This window comes from Equus przewalskii, chromosome 3 (genome assembly GCF_037783145.1).
Source record: "Equus przewalskii isolate Varuska chromosome 3, EquPr2, whole genome shotgun sequence".
Classification (NCBI taxonomy): Eukaryota; Metazoa; Chordata; class Mammalia; order Perissodactyla; family Equidae; genus Equus; species Equus przewalskii.
Genome location: NC_091833.1, coordinates 49291748 through 49310154, shown reverse-complemented (window position 1 = coordinate 49310154; position 18407 = coordinate 49291748). Strand labels below are relative to the sequence as shown.

At 41.4% G+C, this 18407-nt stretch overlaps 3 protein-coding genes across 3 annotated transcripts in view; 1 reads left to right on the top strand and 2 right to left on the bottom strand.

Moving 5' to 3' along the window:
* The window catches only part of HERC5 (HECT and RLD domain containing E3 ubiquitin protein ligase 5), a 48885-nt gene extending 35931 nt beyond the window's left edge, over nt 1-12954 (top strand). The window contains exons 18-23 of the mRNA XM_070614321.1: nt 625-791; nt 4686-4752; nt 5661-5731; nt 7398-7581; nt 7662-7764; nt 9009-12954. Of these exons, the coding sequence (XP_070470422.1) occupies nt 625-791; nt 4686-4752; nt 5661-5731; nt 7398-7581; nt 7662-7764; nt 9009-9214 (798 nt within the window). The 3' untranslated portion in view covers nt 9215-12954. The remainder of the gene's footprint in view (nt 1-624; nt 792-4685; nt 4753-5660; nt 5732-7397; nt 7582-7661; nt 7765-9008) is intronic.
* Nucleotides 12955-15403: 2449 nt separating this feature from the next.
* On the bottom strand, nt 15404-16122 carry PIGY (phosphatidylinositol glycan anchor biosynthesis class Y). Its single transcript, XM_008523671.2, has one exon. It carries the CDS (start codon nt 16120-16122, stop codon nt 15907-15909), a length of 216 nt encoding a protein of 71 aa, XP_008521893.1. The 3' UTR covers nt 15404-15906.
* Nucleotides 15404-17958, bottom strand: PYURF (PIGY upstream open reading frame). Its single transcript, XM_008523687.2, has 2 exons — nt 17658-17958; nt 15404-16373 (listed from the first exon to the last, which is right to left on the bottom strand). Exons 1-2 carry the CDS (start codon nt 17858-17860, stop codon nt 16232-16234), a joined length of 345 nt encoding a protein of 114 aa, XP_008521909.2. The 5' UTR covers nt 17861-17958; the 3' UTR covers nt 15404-16231.
* Between the last annotated feature and the right edge of the window lie 449 nt (nt 17959-18407).

Here is an 18407-nt window from a genome sequence, read left to right as displayed (position 1 = left end):
ATTTGAAGACAAAGGCTATGAAGAGAAATTGTGAAAAGTTTAGTTTGTGAGGATTACTGAGCCTAATGTGTTTCTTTTTCTGTTAATGCTTTTATTTATTTTTTATTTAAATATATTTTACATATAACATTGTGTAAGTTTAAGGTGTACAACATGTTGATTTGATACATTTATATATTATAATATGATTGCCACTGTCGTGTTAGCTAGCACCTCTGTTGCGTCTCGTAATTATTATTTCTTTTTAGTGGTTGGAATAATTAAGACCTAGTCTCTTAGCAAATTCGATGATTACAATACAATACTGGTGTCTATATTCATTACACTGTGCATTAGATCTCTAGGACTTATTTACTACTCATTGCAGTTTTTCCCCCTAAGCAGCATCTCTCCTATCCCCTTGCCCCCCAATCCTGTTAATGTTTTTAGTAATCAAAACTGTGGCAAGGATTTAGATCGACTTAATGATTGAATATAAACCCTAAATATTCCTATCTCAGGCTTTTTGGTTTTAATTTGTGATTTGATTTTGTGAAAGGGAAAAAAAAGGTTTACCTAACATAAATATTCCAAGGTACTAGTAAAAATTCATAATACGTTAGGATTTTTTTTCTCTCTTTTCAGCCTAAATTTGAGAAGAAGAGCTATTTCTTCTTTGGGGTTCTCTGTGGACTTTGCCTGTTCAATTGCAATGTTGCCAACATCCCTTTCCCACTGGCTCTGTTTAAGAAACTTTTGGACCAGACGCCATCATTGGAAGACTTAAAAGAACTCAGTCCTGTTTTCGGAAGGTTAGTAAATGTAGTTCCTTTTCAGAACCCCATCTAATGTTGATTTAGATAAATGTTTAAACATACACACACCGCAGTAATATTTTCATGCTCAACAGTAGCATTCTAGGAACTTTAACCCATTTTTAACTTTGGCAAGAATTGTTGGATATTAATTTAACTTTCTAAAATTAAGAAAAGTTGATTGTTCCTATAATTAATCCTCAATGCTTGCATTGATCTTTGAACTTCATGTAGAAACAGTCATGGACAGAGCACAGGTTACATCTTGGTGCAAAATCTGCAAGTGATGTTTATTTTAAATGTTGCTTCATATTATCATCTTTAAAGTGAAAACTTTAAAACATTCTAAATTAAAAGACAAGCTGGCACCTCTCAAAAAAATATTGGTGTAATAATAGAAAGGGTTAAGATCCCTGCTGTATAAAGTGTTCCTACATATCCGCAAGAAAAATTGACAAAGTATACAAGCAGGCAACCCACAAAAGAAGCAATAGACATGGGTCATAAATATTAAGATGATCAATCTCACTAGTGATCATGGAATGCATATTAAATGAGAGGCTAATATGTACTTCAAATTGACAGTGGTTAGAAATACTGATGCTATATGGTGTTAGCGAGGATTTAGGAAAAGGTTCACTCTGATTTCAGGTATGGTTAGTGGAAGTGGAAGTTGGTAACTCCTGGTAACTCCTTCTCAGAGAACAATGTGGCAGGACTTACCAGAATCAAAATTTGTTTACCCTTTTGACCCCACAATTCTACCTGTGAAATGTCTAGACACTTCACATTCAGAAATACACAACCATGCAAAGATTTATGTATACTAATGTCTATTGTGTCATACAATTCATAATATATAGACTACCTAAATGTTCTTCAGTAAGGAAATTGTATATTTTTGGTATATTTATTCAATGGAATACTATTTCATAGCAGTGCAATACTTCAAAATCTTTAAAGTATTCTTTAAAAAAATGAGAACAGTAGTCTGATCCTGTTATTATTATCCTCATGTTACAGCTGAGGAAACTGAAGCACAGCTTAGGTAACTCGCCCCGGGCCCTGGAGGGACAGAACCATGATTTGAACACAGACAGACTGGTTCCCATTCCAACTATTAATCATTATACTAATTATACTAGTAAGATAAGGAAAAAATATCAAAAGCACAAGATTTGGAAAGGAGGTTGGAAATTTGTTGTTACTTTTTACTGAAAACATTGAAAATGACCTGACGTTTCTGCCTAAGACGACAATAAACTTAATGCACATAAACTGAGCAAAGGTGAAGGGCATTACATCTGTGTCAGCATTTCTCACACTTCCAGATCTTCAGACTCTCTTCAAAATTATTGAGGACCCCAAAGAGCTTCTACTTATGTTGGTTACATTTGTCAATATTTACAGTATTAGAAATTAAAAGTCATAAATGTTTTAAGTAAAGGAATACACACATACTCACTGTATTAGCTATCATTATAGCCTCTGGAAAACTCTTTTCTATACCCATGGCAGAATGTGAAAGAGGCAGGTCACATCTTAGTGTTATTATGAAGATAGTTTTGGCCTCATGGACCCCTGTAAAGGCCTCAGGGATTCCCAGAAGTTGCTCATCTGGGTCACACTTGGAGAAGCACTGATCTGTGTGTTCAACAAAATTCCAATTTTAATCCCAGAAGGCTTTTTATAAAACTTGACAAGCTGACTCTGAAATTTATTTGGATGAACAAAGGGCCAGGAATAGCCAGAAATAATTCATAAGGTGAAAACGGATGAGGAACTTGGCCTACCATATATGAAGAATTATTGGAAAGCCGTATTAATTAGGACAGTATGGTATCGGCGTAGGTTTTCCAGTGGAACAGAAGAGAGCTCAGAAACTGACCCATACACCTATGGAGCTTTGTTAGAGGCAGTATGTTAGATCAATGGGAATAGGAGTGCTATTCAGTTAATAGGAGTACTGAAAAAATGAGAGCAGATACCTTATGCCATATACAAAAATCAACTCCATGTGGATGAAGGACTTAAATATTAAATGCAAAAATGATGAAAATAGGGACAGATATCTCTCTCACCTTTGGAATTCCTTAAGAAAGGCATAAAAAGTACCAACATTAAAGGAAACATTGATAAATTTAACTGCAGTAAGAGTAAAGTTCTCTGTTCATCAAGAGATAACTTAATGAAAGAAAAAAGACACTCTTCAAACTGGTAGATAATTGTAACACGTTTAGGGGGTGGTAGAAAAGTGGGAGTGGGGAGGTATCCCCTGTAGGTAGGTATAGGGTATTATCAGTGTTTAAGCTCTTGCTTTGGAGGCAAGTTCCCAGGTGTTCTTCATAAACACACCCATAAATAAGCAAATAAGCCATCCATGGATATATAATGAGAGAGGATCACGAACCAAGGATTAGGATGAATCCAATTTTGTCAGCTGAGTTCCCTTTGCTCTCCCACACCCTTGGAAAAAATGCAATGAATAAAACATGGTCTGTTTTATCACAATTCCATAATAAAAAGTCCAGTGGGGAGCCAGCCCTGATGGCCTGGTGGTTAAAGTTCGGCGCTCTCACCATTCTGGTGACCCAGGTTCGGTTCCCCGTCACAGAACCACACCAGCTGTCTGTCAGTAGCCATGCTGTGGCAGCGGCTCACATAGAAGAACTAGAAGGACTTAGACACAACTATGTACTGGGGCATTGAGGGGGTAAAAAAAAGAAAAAAGAGGAAGATTGGCAACAGATGTTAGCTCAGGGCAAATCCTTCCCAGAAAAGAAGAAAAAATCCAGTGGGGAAAAAGTCACCGTGGATTCCACCTTCTTTCCCAGTGACACATATCCCTTTGGAATGAGTTAACCAGGCTCTTCCAAGTCATACCTGTACCATTTACATAGTTTCTAGCTGCACATATCTCACAGGACTGTGGCTGAGACTGTCATTAGCATATCTTACCTACTATTCTCATTGATGGTAATGTCTTAGTCTCAACTTTACATCCTTATGTCTGCCACTGGGGTGCTTAATAAATGTTTGTTGAGTGAATGAGCAAATAATACAATATGAGATGTGCTACAGTCATATGTTGCTTAATGACAGGGGTACATTCTGAGAAATGTGTCATTAGGTGATTTCATCATTGTGAGAACATCATAGAGTGTACTTACACAAACCCAGATGGTATAGCCCACTACATACCTAGGCTGTATGGTACTAATCTTATGGGACCACCATCATACATGTGGTCCATCGTTGACTGAAATGTTGTTATGCAGCACATGACTGTACTTAAAAAGTATGCGTAAAGCACCATAGGACAACGGAGGATGGAGACACGAGAAGACTGGCTGCTATCCGTTGTGCTATAAGCTCTGTTCTCACAGATGCCTTGAAACAATTAAGGTAGTCAGATTACAGTCTGTCTTAAGCTTGATACTGGAACGGGAGATACAGAGAAGGTCCTTGGACCTACCCACTCCTCATGTTTCCTGCATGATACCCCATGTTTAAAAGAGATCTATTACTCTGTAGGTAAAGTTCAAAAGCTTAAATAAAGGTAACACCAATTTGAATGTTTCAGTACCAGTAAATATGTTATCAATCCTTTTCTAAATAGAAGCCTACAGTCACTGAGTAAAGGACTTTAGGATGACGGGAAGAGAGTGGGAACCAGGTGGAGAACCTGCAGAATTGCAAATAATCTTCTAAACCTCACACAAATAGTTGAGGTCTGGCCCTATTTAGACTGTCAATGTGCAGAGAAATGGGCGTTCTTAAGGACCTGACCTCCCGCCTTCACAACAGTCATGTGCTTGACATTTATTTCAGATGATATATCTAATGATCATGATTACTGACTTCTGAAAAACAAAATTATTTGTTCTTTAGGAGTTTGCAAACACTTCTGGATGATGAAGGTGAAGACTTTGGAGAAGTATTTTATATCCATTTTACTGTGAGTAACAATAAAAACCAGATTACAGATCAGATTTAATCTGATAAACCCTTTACATACTTACCTAAACATGTCACCCTTTACTTTCATTAAAAAATGAACTTCTGAATTAGTTAGCACAAAAGGTTTTATTCCCTTATTTTTCATGAGCTGGGTGTTGTCAGATTTTACTATATAACAAACAACACCTAAGCTTGGTAGCTTAAAACAACAAACATAATTCTATGGGTTTCTGGACTGGACCAACTTGGCTGGGCTGGATAGTCTCCAGTGGCCTCCTCGCTCACCTACGTGGTCGTTGGCAGGCTGATTGGTTTATGGAGTGCCAGCTAGAACAGCTTGTCTCTGTTCCAGTGGTCTCTTATTCTCCAGGAGGCTAGCTAAGGCTTCTTCACAGGATGGTTCAGGGTTATAAAGAGATGAGAGAGAAGATGAACCCCAATGCACAAGCTTCTTTTCAAGCTTTGCTTCTGTCAGATCCCACTGGCCAAAGTAGTTCACGTGGCCACACCCAGATTCAAGGGCAGAAGAAATAGACTCTCCTTCATGATGGGAGGTGTTGCAGAGTCACATTGCAAAGGGGCATGAATACTGAGATGGGAGGAACTTGGGGTCATTTTTGCAAGTCTGCCACACTAGGTCTATACTTTATAAAGTGAATCCTGAGATACTTCCAATTTTTTCAGTAGTTTTAAAATAGATCATCTATCTCTTTAAGTTCTTTTTTCATTCTGCATGACATAAAGTGGTCGTTTTTTATTTGTACATTCCTTGCTAGTTTTTATGACAAAAATGGACGTTTCTGCAAATTCTTGAGGAAAAGAAGTATGCTTTAAACTGTTTTTGTTGATGAGAGATTGTTGAGGATTATTTTGGAGATAGTTATCTGAGTTCATTTGTGGTTGCAGGTGCATTGGGACAGAAATGCAGAAGAATTAATTCCTAATGGAAGTGACATAATTGTCGACCAGACTAACAAGTAGGTACAAAGAAATGAAATATTTGTTTTGTTTATACACTATATTTATTTCACTGGGCTCTGAAAATTCCTTGTAGTTATTATAATTTTCCAATAAGGCAGAGAAGTTTGTGCGTGTTGTATGCATAGTGTGTCTCCTGGAGTTCCTATTCTGGTAGGGAAGGAAGTAGCTTTCTCAGAGAGGCCTTCCCTTAGCTTCCTGTCTAGAATGATACCACTGACCTCTCTCTTTATCCTCGTACCTTGCTTTACTTTTTCTTTTCATATCACACACTACCTACCTTTAGGATTTATTTGCTTATTTACTTGTCAGTATTTTCCCCACAGTCATGAGCTGCATGCTGGCAGTGACCCGGTCTGTGTAGCTCACCATTGTGTATCCAGTACCTGGAGTAGTCACAGTGATGCCTGCACCATAGCAGGCACTTAGTATTTGTTAACGTTATTAGATGTTACCATGGTATCTTGACTTGCCAGCACCTTATGGGATGCCATATCAAGGGAACGTTCCCTTGATAGTTGGTCAGAGTAGCAAAGAGATTTCTAGTGAGCATTCTTGCCTAAGCCAAATGTTTTTATTTTTTCTGAGGAAGATTTGCCCTGAGCTAACATTTGCACCAATCTTCCTCTATCTTTTTTTTTTAGTATATGGGCCACCACCACAGCATGGCTGCTAACAGCGTGGTGTAGGTCCACGCCCAGGAATCAAACCCAGGCCACCAAAGTGGAGCATGCTGAATTTAACCACTAGGCCACCAGGGCTGGCCCTTTTTTCAAAAAAATTTTTTAATCATTATTTTTTTTAAAAAACTTTGTATTGAAGTATAACATACGTAAAAGTGCACAAATCATAAATGTACAGATCAAGAAATAGAGTTCCAGCTTTATAGTATATTTTATGAATATATCCCAATTTATCCACAGTATTATTGATGGATGTAATAAGGTTCTCTGCCTCCTGACAGCTACTTTTTGCCTGGCCCTGTCCTGGAAAGAACCGGGACATGCGCAAAGGGAAGAATGGCAGGTCAAATGCTGGGCTCAGCTCGGTGAGCTTCCCTTCTCTCCTCTGTTCAGGCCTCTAGAGCCTTGACTCAGATTTGGAAGCCTGGAGCTGGCTGTGTTTTGTATATTATCTGGCTTTTTTAGTTCTTCTCACTGAGAGAAGAATTTGCTGCAAGCTAGTCCATCATAGCTGGAGGTCTAAATCCCCCCTTTATTTGTGTTGAACCACAATTAATATTAATGACTCACTATGACAAATTCAGAGCCTACAGTAGAGTATAAAATAAAATGTGACATTTCCCCAACTCCAAGCCCACTCCCCAGAGCTAATCCTGTCGGCAGGTCAGGTTTTATTCTTCACAACTTTTTTTATTCTAATCTGTGTCAATTCTCTTAATGGTGTAACCTTGAGCAATCACATAATTTACTCTCTCAGTTTCCCCTTCTCTAAAATGTCATAAGATTCTGCCTCAGAGAGTTTTATGAAGATTAAATTGGATAGTATATGAGAACTAGCTGTAACAATCCCTGGCATGTGCGCAGCACTCAATTGTTAGGGGTTCCAGCTCTTCTTTTCTGTTTATCATCCTCTTCCCACCCCCTCCCCCAGTTTTGCCCAGGGTGTTGCAGTAAGCTGAAATCATTTCTTGTTTCATTAAAGGAGAGACTATGTTTCTAAGTGTGTCAATTACATCTTCAACATCTCTATAAAGGCAGTTTATGAAGAATTTCAAAGAGGATTTTACAAAGTGTGTGACAAGGAGATTATTGGATTTTTCCATCCTGCAGAACTCAAGGATGTGATTATTGGAAATACAGATTATGACTGGGAAACATTTGAAAAGGTACATCATAAAGACCAAGTAGTTTGAATTTAAATTTCTTTTCTATTTCCTGAATTCCTTTTTTTTGCATTTTCCTTTAGAATGCACGTTATGCGGGAGGATATGACAGTTCACATCCCACCATAGTGATGTTTTGGGAAGCTTTACACAAATTGACTTTGGAGGAAAAGAAGAAATTTCTTGGTGAGTATTACATTAGGAATAGATCTATAATCTTAGGTCTTTTTTATGGGGTAAGAAAATCTGGTTTGTCATAGGCACCATTCACGACAAATCATAGTTGTAAGAGGCATTCCTAATCCAGTTGAATGTCCTCAGTGCTGGTTGTCCCAACATCAAAAAATAAATGTTAGGAGCTGGCCCCATGGCCAAGTGGTTAAAGTCTGCACCCTCCACTTTGGCAGCCTGGGTTCGCCAGTTGGGATCCTGGGCATGGACCTACTCCACTCATCAGCCATGTTGCGGAGCCATCCCACATACAAAGTAGAGGAAGATTGGCACAGATGTTTGCTCAGGGCTAATCTTCCTCACCAAAATAAAAGTAAATAAATAAATGTTAATATAGGTCTTTTTTCCTGTGACTTCAACCCTGCCTATTGCTTTAAAGTTTTTCTTTTCATCCAAGCTAACTATTGAGACTTTGTTCTGTAGTCGTGTCATCATTCAATCATCTATGCCCTGTGGGATTAGCCAAGCTGTAGAATGTCCCTTGTCTCCAAGCTATTTTACCTCACCTTCCAGATTTTGATCTCAGTTTCATGCCTACTCAGTGGTTTTCCTGAGACTTGTTTAATGACTTTCTCTCTCACTTTCTTATGTAATTTTGAGAAACATTTATCTTATTATTTTTGTAGGTAATATGTACGCTGGAAGATATTCAGACTTTTCCAGAAGCCCAACCTAACTTTCCAATCTTACCTCTTAGAAGAAGTCTGTTCCAGCCAAACAGTTCCCTCGTCTCTACGTTCCTGAGCTCACCTTGCACCCTCCCACCTTCAGGCTTTCTCTGAAGCTCCTTGCCCTGCCTTGAACCCTCACCCACCTCCTGTTGCCTCTCGAAGGCTTTCCCTCCTTAAAGGTCCAGCTTGATTCCCAACTCTGGAGTCTCCCCATCATCCCAGCCTGATTCTCTCCGTCTCTGCCCTGCACCACTTCATCTACGCTCAGGAGGCACTGAATTCCAGGGCCCCTTGTTTGGCTGTCTTACACCCTTTCCTTTTTCTCTTGCTGTTTGTCGTTTTCTGCATGAGAATCTAATATTCCCAGCCAGACTCTAAGCTGCTTGAGGGCAGTGACTGTGTCAGACTTTGTCCTAATATGGTCCCCAGTGTTGTCTAATGTGGGACTCCACACGTGGGCCCTCAATAAATGTTTTTGAATAAACATGTTTTTTTCTCTAATAAATCACTCAATTTTATTCTTTTCAGTGTTTCTTACAGGAACTGACAGACTTCAAGTGAAAGGTGTAAAGAACATGAAAATAACATTTTGCTGTCCTGAACATTTGGATGAAAAAGATCCCATAAGAGCACAAACATGTTTTAGTGTCCTCTACCTCCCTAAATATTCTACAATGGAAAGAGTCGAAGAAGCACTTCAAGTAGCCATCAACAACAACAGAGGATTTGGCTGACCCCACTTCACACTCTTTACCCCTTTTTGGAAATATTTTCAAAAATAAAATGAAGAACTCAAAAATTAACATAAAAGTCTTGCTGACTGTTCGGGTGTCTCCCTGCTCTTTTAGACTCGCTGTTACTGCAGGGAGAGCTGTTAGGGTTCAGACTAGGCTGTTAAAACAAGGCACCTCCAAAACACAGTGCATTAAATAAGACGGAAGTTTCTTTCTCTCTCATAATTGTCTCGGTAGTTTGTCCAGAGCTGAAGTGGTGCTTCTCCCACTCAAACTGCTCTAATTAAAGTCACAGGTGACTTCCCTGTTGCAAATTTCAGTGGAAACTTGTCCACTTCTATCTTATATCTATTGCATTTGAAAACACTGACAACTTTCTCCTCAAAATTGTCATCAACTGCTAGACTGTGGCTTTCTTTTTCTTGGCTTCTTTCCCATTTTCTTTCCGTGCTACTCTGACACTCCCCTGACCTGAAGTGCCAGTGTGGTCATCTTCTCTCACCTACACATCCTCCTTATCAACTCCATGGCTTCACTTATTCCTTCCATGCTACTGGTACCCAGATCTCTCTCTCTGACCTCCCGTAACTGATACATTCCAGAACCACAACCATTTTTCTGTGTAGTCTGTGTCTCCACCTGCACGCCCCTTGGCTCCTTAATCTCAACATGTTCAAAAAGAAAATGATCGTTTTTCCTGTATTCCACAGTTTGGAGTGGTACCTCCAGCGTCTCCAGGGAGAAGCCTGCAATCGTCTTCCATTCCTCGCCTTCTTCATCCCCACATTCAGAACGTCAGTCAAGTCCTGCCGATCCTGGTTCTACTTCTCTCTCTAACCCCACTGCCAGTGGTTTAGTTCAAGCAGTCATCATTTCCTGGCCCCTCACTGCAATCGCCTCTCAACTGGTCTCCTTGTATCTAGACCAACACTGTCCAACGGAATGTTCTGTGAGGCTGGAAATCTCATATCTGCACTGAGCACTAAGGTAGACGCCTTATCTACCTGCTGTAGATAAGGTTTAGTCTGAGGAATTTTGAAGACAAAACTTCCATTGGCCGTAGTGGGAAAAACAGTCTAGAGCTGTGCTGTCCAACATGTGGCTATTTAATCAAAATTAAAATTTAAGATTCAGCTCCTCAGTCACATTAGCCACATTTCAAGTGTTCAGTGTCTACATGTGACTGGTGGCCACTATACTGGACAGTGAAGTATGAGCACTTGCCACCGCAGGGGTCTGTAGCATACAAACCCCCTGTAATTTTGCATATGCTTTCTTTTTCCTTTTCTGGGAATGAGAGCCATAGTGTTTTTCAGCTGCACAAATCAAATGATTTGAACATCAGGCAAATAAAGTCCAATTTTGTTAACACTGTGATTACAGCTCCCAAATCCTTCCTGAGGTACCCCCTCTACAGCTCTAGCCTCATTTCCCGCCATTGCCCTGCACACAGTGTACTTCATTCTAGTAGTTTCTAACTGTCTCAGTTTCCTCAGTGGGCCACAGTCTCCTGTTTTCACACATGCTTTTACTTCTGCTTGGAACCCTTGTCTCATCCCACCCCACCCCTCCCCCTTCCTCACCTCCTCTCTCTTCAGTTCCACTTCTGCCTCCACCTGGGTTATTCCCACTTGTTTCCTGGGATTCACGCCAGCTCTCATGGCTATCTCGGAGATGCCATGATGACGCATTAGTAAGCATTTGTGAGCTATGGTCCCTGGCCCAGCATTTCACAAGTGCAGTCCTCCTGCTTCCTGAGTGCTTAGTTGCCAGTGGCCCCATGAGTTAGCCAGAAGTGCCACCTGGTGGCATATGCACAAGATAGCAACCACTTCCAAGTGGAGCATTTCACCAAGAGGGACAGCACTTGGCAAAGGGGACAGGCCTTTCTCCCCACAACTGCACACAGTAGTGAGACTTTCTTAACTCTTGGCTATGCTGGCAATTTCATATTTTCTACCTCACTTAAAACTCCCAGCAGGTCTGGCAGTAAGTATCATCATTTCCATCTTACAGATGCAGAATCTAAAGTGCAGAGATGCTTCCTTAACAGCCCACTCTGCAGGACTGGAAGAGATTGAAGAGGGAGAGCAGGTTATGACAAGTCCTTTTTTGATCCCTCAGAATGGGAAATTCTCACTCAGAAAGCTGGTGGGAAGGATCTTGTTCACAAGGTAGTTAAAGATGCTGCCTGTTAGTGGTGCAGATGACACTAAGGAAGATCACCTTGTTAAGATGCTCTGAGGAGGCAACAGATGGCCTGTCATTGTGAAGTCAGCTAATAATCGGGGAGTGGGGAAGAGTCCCAAGTAGTGAAAGAATGAAACAGTGTTTCTCACGGTGGGTTTACAGTGCAACAATCCGAAGTGGTGAGGCCAGGGTCATGGAGTGTGTCCGAAGCTCGTAAAGGGAAGCTAGTAAAGGAGAGTCCCCATAACGGATAGGAAGCCAGGATGATTTGCTAGTCAGGAACTTGGGAGAGGAACACCAGAACGCTGGTGGAGAATGCCCGTGAAGAATGCCCAGGAAACAGCGTTGTGTCTGAGAGGGTCACTAGAAGTAGCACAATGCGGTGGACAAAATTCAGAAGGCTTAAGACTACATTCCACTCTTGACCATGCCTCGTGACCTCCAGCAAGTGACTTGGAACCACTGAGCCTTTTGCTGGACATTTAGATACTTTTTTTTTTTGGTAACAACTTTATTGACATATAACTCACACAGCATATAAATCAGACATGTAAAGTGTACAACTCAGTGGACTTAGTATATTCACAGAATTGTGCGACCACTGACACAATCAATCTTAGAAATTTTCATCACCCCAGAGAGAAACCCTGTACCTTTAGCCATAAGCACACTCTCCCCTTCACCCCCAGCCCTGTGCAACCACTAATCTCCTTTCTGTTTCTATACATTTGCCTATTATGCTCATTTCACGTAAAGGAAATCAAACAATATGTGATTTTTTTATAAATGGCTTCTTTCACTTAGCACAATGTTTTCAAAATTCATCCATGTTGTGGCATGTCTCAGTACTTCATTCCTATTTATTGCCAAATATTTCTTTGTATTCATACCACATTTTATTTATCCATTCATCAGTTGATGGACATTTGAATGGTTTTCCACTTTTTGGCTATTATGAATGATGCTGCTATGAACATTTGTGCACAGGTTTTTGTGTGGACATACTTTCATCTCCCTTGAGTATATACCTAGGAGTGGAATTGCTGGGTCATATGGTAACTCTGTGTTTAACCTTTTGAGGGACTGCCGACTGTTTTCCAAAGAAGCTTCAGCATTTTATATTCTCACCAACAGTGTATGAGGGCCTGAGAAATCTTCTAAAACTGCAGATCTGTTCTTACGAGTGCCCATGAGGTACAGAAACATTACTTCTAGGTAGCCCTATTTCTCTTTCCCCCTTTTTGTGCTATTATTGTCATTCATATCTCACCTACATGTTAAAACCTAACAAGACTTTGTTACTACTTTATGGAATTTAATGTCTCTTAAAGAAAATGAGAGAAGAAAAGAGAACAATATATTTTTGTAGCATTAGTTATATTAACTTTCTTATTTACCTTTCCTGGTTCTCACTTGTTCCTGTGAATTCAAGTTACCATCTGGTGTCATTTCCTTACTCCAATATAGCTTTGTTCCCATCCAGTTCCTTTGTGCTGTTAATGGCAAATATGATACAGGCCCCAAAATACAATTACATATGTTTTATTTTATACAGTTGTTCTGCAAATCAGTTAAGAAAAAAGACGAAATACGCATTTACACTGGCTTTTATAATTACATAATTACCTTTACTCTGCTTGTGGCCCGCACCTCCTGGGAAGATACCACAACCCTCAGCTAGGAGCTGGGGGAGAGGGAGCCCTGCATCCTTGGCCGCACCCTTCTGGAGGAGCCATCACTGAGCTGACAGGGAGAAAGACGTGGCTGGTGGTTCAAATGCCACAAATTCTGCTGTACTTACCAATATTTAGATTTTCTTATATGTTTCCTCATTTGGGTGTATGCTCTTAGGACAATTTCCAGAGACTTTAAATAGTTGTTTTGTTTATGATTTTCACCAGTTAGGGTTGTTTCACCGGGGAATTGGGTCTGCAGAGCTCCGCTTGCTGCCATTCCATAAGTCAGTATCAGTATCACTTAGTTCTTTACAAAGTGCCTTCACATGTAAACTTTAATTTGTTCCTCGAAATTTTATGAAAGAAACAGAGGAAGGATCTCCAGCCCTAAAGATGAAGGTCAGAGATGTTAGGAAACTTGTCTAAAGTTATAAGGCTTGTCAGAGCCATGTGTTCATGCAGTCAGGCAGGGCTTTTTGCCTGCTCTGCGCTAAGCATTAGATAAAAAATGTTGAACAATTTACTGTCCAGACAGGAGACAGAAAATAGGCAATCACAGTACAAGGTTAAGTGCTAGAATAGAGATGAAATATATGATGCCTTAGGAAAACAGTAAGGCTTGAGTAAGAATTTGAATCCAAGCCTTTCGAGTCCTAAGTCTACTTTTCTTGTAAATAGGAAGAGTTTGCTCAAAGTAAAGAAGTACTGTATAGTGGTTAGGAAGGCAGGCTGAAGCCACACTGCCAGGCAGTTTCCACTCCAGTCCAATTACTGCTGCGTTACCCTCAGTAAATCACTTCACCTTCGTGCTTCAGCTACCTCAATTGGAAAATGGTGCTAATACTACCGACCCTACCCTTTAGGTTATAAGAGTAAAGAAGATTTTGTGTAATAATGCTTAGAAGAGTACCTAGTGGACAGCTTATACATCATATACAAGTGATTGCTAAATAAATTTTACTAGTGAGAAGATGGAGTTCATACTCAGCTCCCCCAGGGGTATGCCTGTCAGCTTCCTCTACAATGATAAAATGCTTGCAAAAGCTGCAATTGTCTTTTCAGAATACAATGCTTATTTTATCAGCAAAACTGTTTTGTTTACACTGACCACAGCGAGGTTTAGGGTAAATTAAAAAGAACAATAATTCCATTCAGGAAATGATGGGAACATCTATAGTCTTCTTGGTTATCTGTATATTGCCATAGGGTAATTTTTTAAATGTGATTTGTTCTACAGTATATACGTTGAACTAATGCAATATAAAACACCTGTAACCTCATGTTTTAATTTTCTTTTAAAAGAGAAGAATCGCTGTCTAAAGCTTTTATTAAACTACCTTAAGATTCTACTAATTAAATTTACATTCAATTCTTTGGTTTCTTTAGGGTAACTACTGAAACATTTGTCTACCTCAAATAGTTATTGTACTATTCTCAATCAGTCTTGTTGAAAGTTCTGGAAAACCAGGAACTATTACTGCATCAAATGCTTATGCCTTTAGTAGTGCTAAATAATCTCCTAAAGCAGGAAAATAAACTGATCTGTGGCTCAAAACATAGCTCTAAGCTCAACAGGACACAACCAGCTTTCTGCAAGACTTCCAACCTCACCTCTACCCCAAAAGGTACACACTTTGCTGAGAAATTATCCTATTTGGGGTATTAAGTGCCTCTTTAAACATAGCCTACATTTTAAAATTTAGAATATTTTTTACATTTTCTCTCCCACACCAAACTCTTGTGACAAAAATAACAAAACCAAAAAACAGTAGTCTCCCTTTACTCGTGGGAGATATGTTCCAAGACCCCCAGCAGATGCCTGAAACCGCGGGGAGTAACGAACCCTATATATACCATGTTTTTTCCTATACATACATACCTATGATAAAGTTTAACTTAAAAATAGGCACATTAAGAGATTAACAATAGTAAAATAGAACAATTATACTGTATAAAAATTATGTGAATGTGGCCTCTCAAAACCTTTTTGTACTCACCCTTCGTGTGATGTGAGATGGTACAACGCCTACAAGATGAGACGAAGTGAGGTGAATGACCTAAGCACTATGACACAGCATTAGGCTACTACTGACCTTCTGACGATTAGTCAGGAGGATCATTGAGCCATGACGAAGGCTGGATGTCAGGACCATACGAGGTCTACTGTTGACCTCAGGTAACTGAAACTATGGAAAGCGAAACTGCAGATAAGTGGGGACTACTGTACCACAAACTTTCTTTATGGAAAGTATCAACACCTTATTTTATCATTACCAATGTATGCATCTGGTGCCAAAGAAATAAAGGAAATCTTACGAACTCAGAATTTTTCACATACATTTTATTGTACTTGTATTGAAATTTCCACTTTATTGTACAGTTTTATATCATACTAGTTGAAACGCATTTCTCTAGAACTCAAACAGCTCCTTTGGAATTATTTCAGTCATCCTTAACATGTGACTTTACCAAAGATTTTGAATCTAAACAAACAAAATTTTGATTATTAACTTTTACATGAATGGGATAAGAAATAAAGTCATCAGATGATGGTTGGGTCTGTTAATTTCCAAGACACTTTGTAGAAATTTTTCTTCTGCTACAGCAGTTATAAATTAGAACTTCAAAAAACAGGGCAGAACCCAAGTACAATAAAAGAAGCTTCTGCAGCATAACCTCCTGCAGTCCCAAGCCTCTGAGAGAAGCGAGGCAAAGCATCTTTCCTGCAAATTAAGTGGGTTTCCAGTATTTCCACGCAGTTGAGCTTTCATTGACAGATGCTCGAGACATATCATTAATAAATACACCCTCTTGGCTCTGGCTGCATTAATTATGCCTGAAGAGTTTAATGCCCATCCAAGTCCAAAGGTGGAAGAACACATAAACTGGGATGGTGACGGGCAAGAGCAGACTGTAGAAGCACAGGCTGGAGGTGCTAGTGCAGCCCTGTGGGAAGTTTTCTTCCACAGAGGCCGAGTACAACAGGCCTGCTAAAGAGACCAGGGGAATAAGGACAGTCAATGTAGGAAGAGAGAGAAACATCTTCTCCCCCACTTAGTAAACGAACCCGCCACGCTGACTTGTTAAAACCTAGATGGTGGTAAGAAAATTGAGTTGGTGTGTGTTTCGTTGTTTTGTTTTTAATTATGATCTAGTGCTGCTCCATCTCTTCTTGCTTCTTATTCGGACGTGTCATCCGAGCTGCCTGCGGTATCATATTAGGAATCCCATCAATAATTGGATAGGCTATTCCCAACTCTTCGTTAATCAATTCATTTGTTGATGCTTCATACCTGAGGGGGAAAAAGAAAAACAAGATGAATCGTGGAAAACAAAATGCTTGGAAGAGCTTGATATTCAATAACCAACACCATTTATCCAATTCTTGGCACAGACTTAATCCCAGAAAAGCACAATTAAAATACTTTCAATTCTAAAAGCAGTAATAGCCAACTGAACTGTTTCTCTTAGAAAGCGAATCTCTAATTCTTCCCATTTTAGTCAGTTTCTCTCATATTTTCTTTTTCACTTTATTCTCAAGCTATGCCTTTATTTTTTTTTATACCAGTCAGAAAAGATCTCCCCTTTTATCCAAATATTTCTTTACTCTGGTCAACCCTCAAACCATCCGAGTCAATTTACTACCGGAATAGCCACTAGAGAAAAATTCAACTTCTTCGTGTTATGATACATGCTTAACAGAGCAACCTAACTGATCCATTAGAAGGAAACCACCGAAAAATCAACATGCACAAAACAGAAGTCTGAGAAAGACGAGAGGGCAGAAATGAAACTGGAAAGCGGCGGGTCTGCAGTGAGCTGGTTACAGAATTACCTAAAAGGTGGAGAAAGTGGTAATTTCAAGGTTTAAGAACATTGAATGAGTAATACGTTCATTATGGGAAGAATCTAGGAAGAGAAATGCAAAGAGATGAAAATAAAAATTACTAGCAATCTACCCCCCAAGATAAAGACTGGTAACATTTGGGTGTTTAGTGTATTCGATGTGCAAACCCAGCGTCGTCAAAGTTCAGCGTCGGCAGCTCGGACTGCAGAGCTGCGCAACCCAGGGACTCTAGGTCAAAGACGAAGGGGCCTGTACAAACCCGGCCAGTCCAGAACTAACGCCCAAGGGCAGCACACGGAGCTGACAGGCTTAAGGCCGCCAGGCACTGCACAAGAATATGGAGGCCACCACAATACTTTTCATCATCTTCGCTTAAAAATCTGACCGCCTTGGACTAGTCCTGAATCCCGACAGCGCGTAAACCTGAATCTGAATCACGTGGGATCTTTGTAAGAAAATACGTACTGGCTCAGGCCCCGCCCTCAGGCCTTCCGCTTCTGTCCGCCGGGGACCCGGGAATCGGCATTTTAAGGGTTCCCCGGCGGCGACCCTCTAAAGCTTCCATCCCTACCCGCGGGCCGGCCGTGTAACTCGCTCGGCCCTCGCCGCCCGGAGAGGTACGTGGGAGCCGGCTGGGCCCGGGTCCAGAAAATGGCCGCGAGGACACAGGACGAGCCCGAAGGCCCGCAGCGGCGCGCGGCCCGCCCCCCCGCACGGCGGCCCGTCTCACCGGAGCGGCTTCTTGGAGAGCGGGCACACCAGGAACTCCAGCAGCGCCGGGTCGAAGGCGCGGGCCGGCCCCTCCGGGTCCTCGCTTTTGTCTGCCAACGGCCGCGCCCCGGACGCGTGCAGCCGCCTCTGGGCGGTTGCGGCCGGCGGCGCGCGCGTCCCCCGCAGCGACGAGGCAAGCCGGCCGCACGCTCCCCTCAGCATGGTCCGCGCCCGCGCCCGCCGCCCCGCTGCGCCCGCAGCCGCCCCACCGCTCCCCGCGGCCCGCCCCGCCGGCCAGGCCGCGCCCCCGGTGCTCGGGAAACGCAGTCCCGCGGGGCGGGCTCTAGCGCTTTGGTTCCGAGGGCCCTCCCGCCCGGAGTGGTTTTCCCGCCGCCCGGCTCTCTAGTTCCGAGGCTTCCGGGGGCTGTTTACCGGCTTTACAAATTAGAAACAAAACCGATGCCTAAATCGGGGCGTCCTCAGTTTTCTCCAGGACCTGTCGCAGGGCTGCGGGGAAGCCAGTGGGCGGTCCTCACAGTCACCCGGTGTGAGACTTGGACCTACGTGTTATCTCCAAAATGAGGTTTCAAACGCAGCCGGAGCGGGTGTGCAGAAGCAGTGATTTGCCTTTGTAAATTTTTACTGTACCACAGGTCGTGTAACCTTGTTTGGCGCTTTTTTTCCTTTATTTAAAAACTTGTAAGAACAAGGGGCCCGCCGAGTGGTTAAGTTCCCGCGCTCGCTTCCGCGGCCCAGGGTTGCGCCGGTT

Excerpts from the sequence above, each read along its gene's own strand:
- PIGY (XM_008523671.2), bottom strand. The coding sequence starts at position 16,122 with ATGTTTCTCTCTCTTCCTACATTGACTGTCCTTATTCCCCTGGTCTCT.
- PYURF (XM_008523687.2), bottom strand. The coding sequence starts at position 17,860 with ATGCTGAGGGGAGCGTGCGGCCGGCTTGCCTCGTCGCTGCGGGGGACG. Across the intron at positions 16,374-17,657 it reads CTCTCCAAGAAGCCGCTCCG|GTATGAAGCATCAACAAATG; the intron begins GTGAGACGGGCC and ends TTTCCCCCTCAG.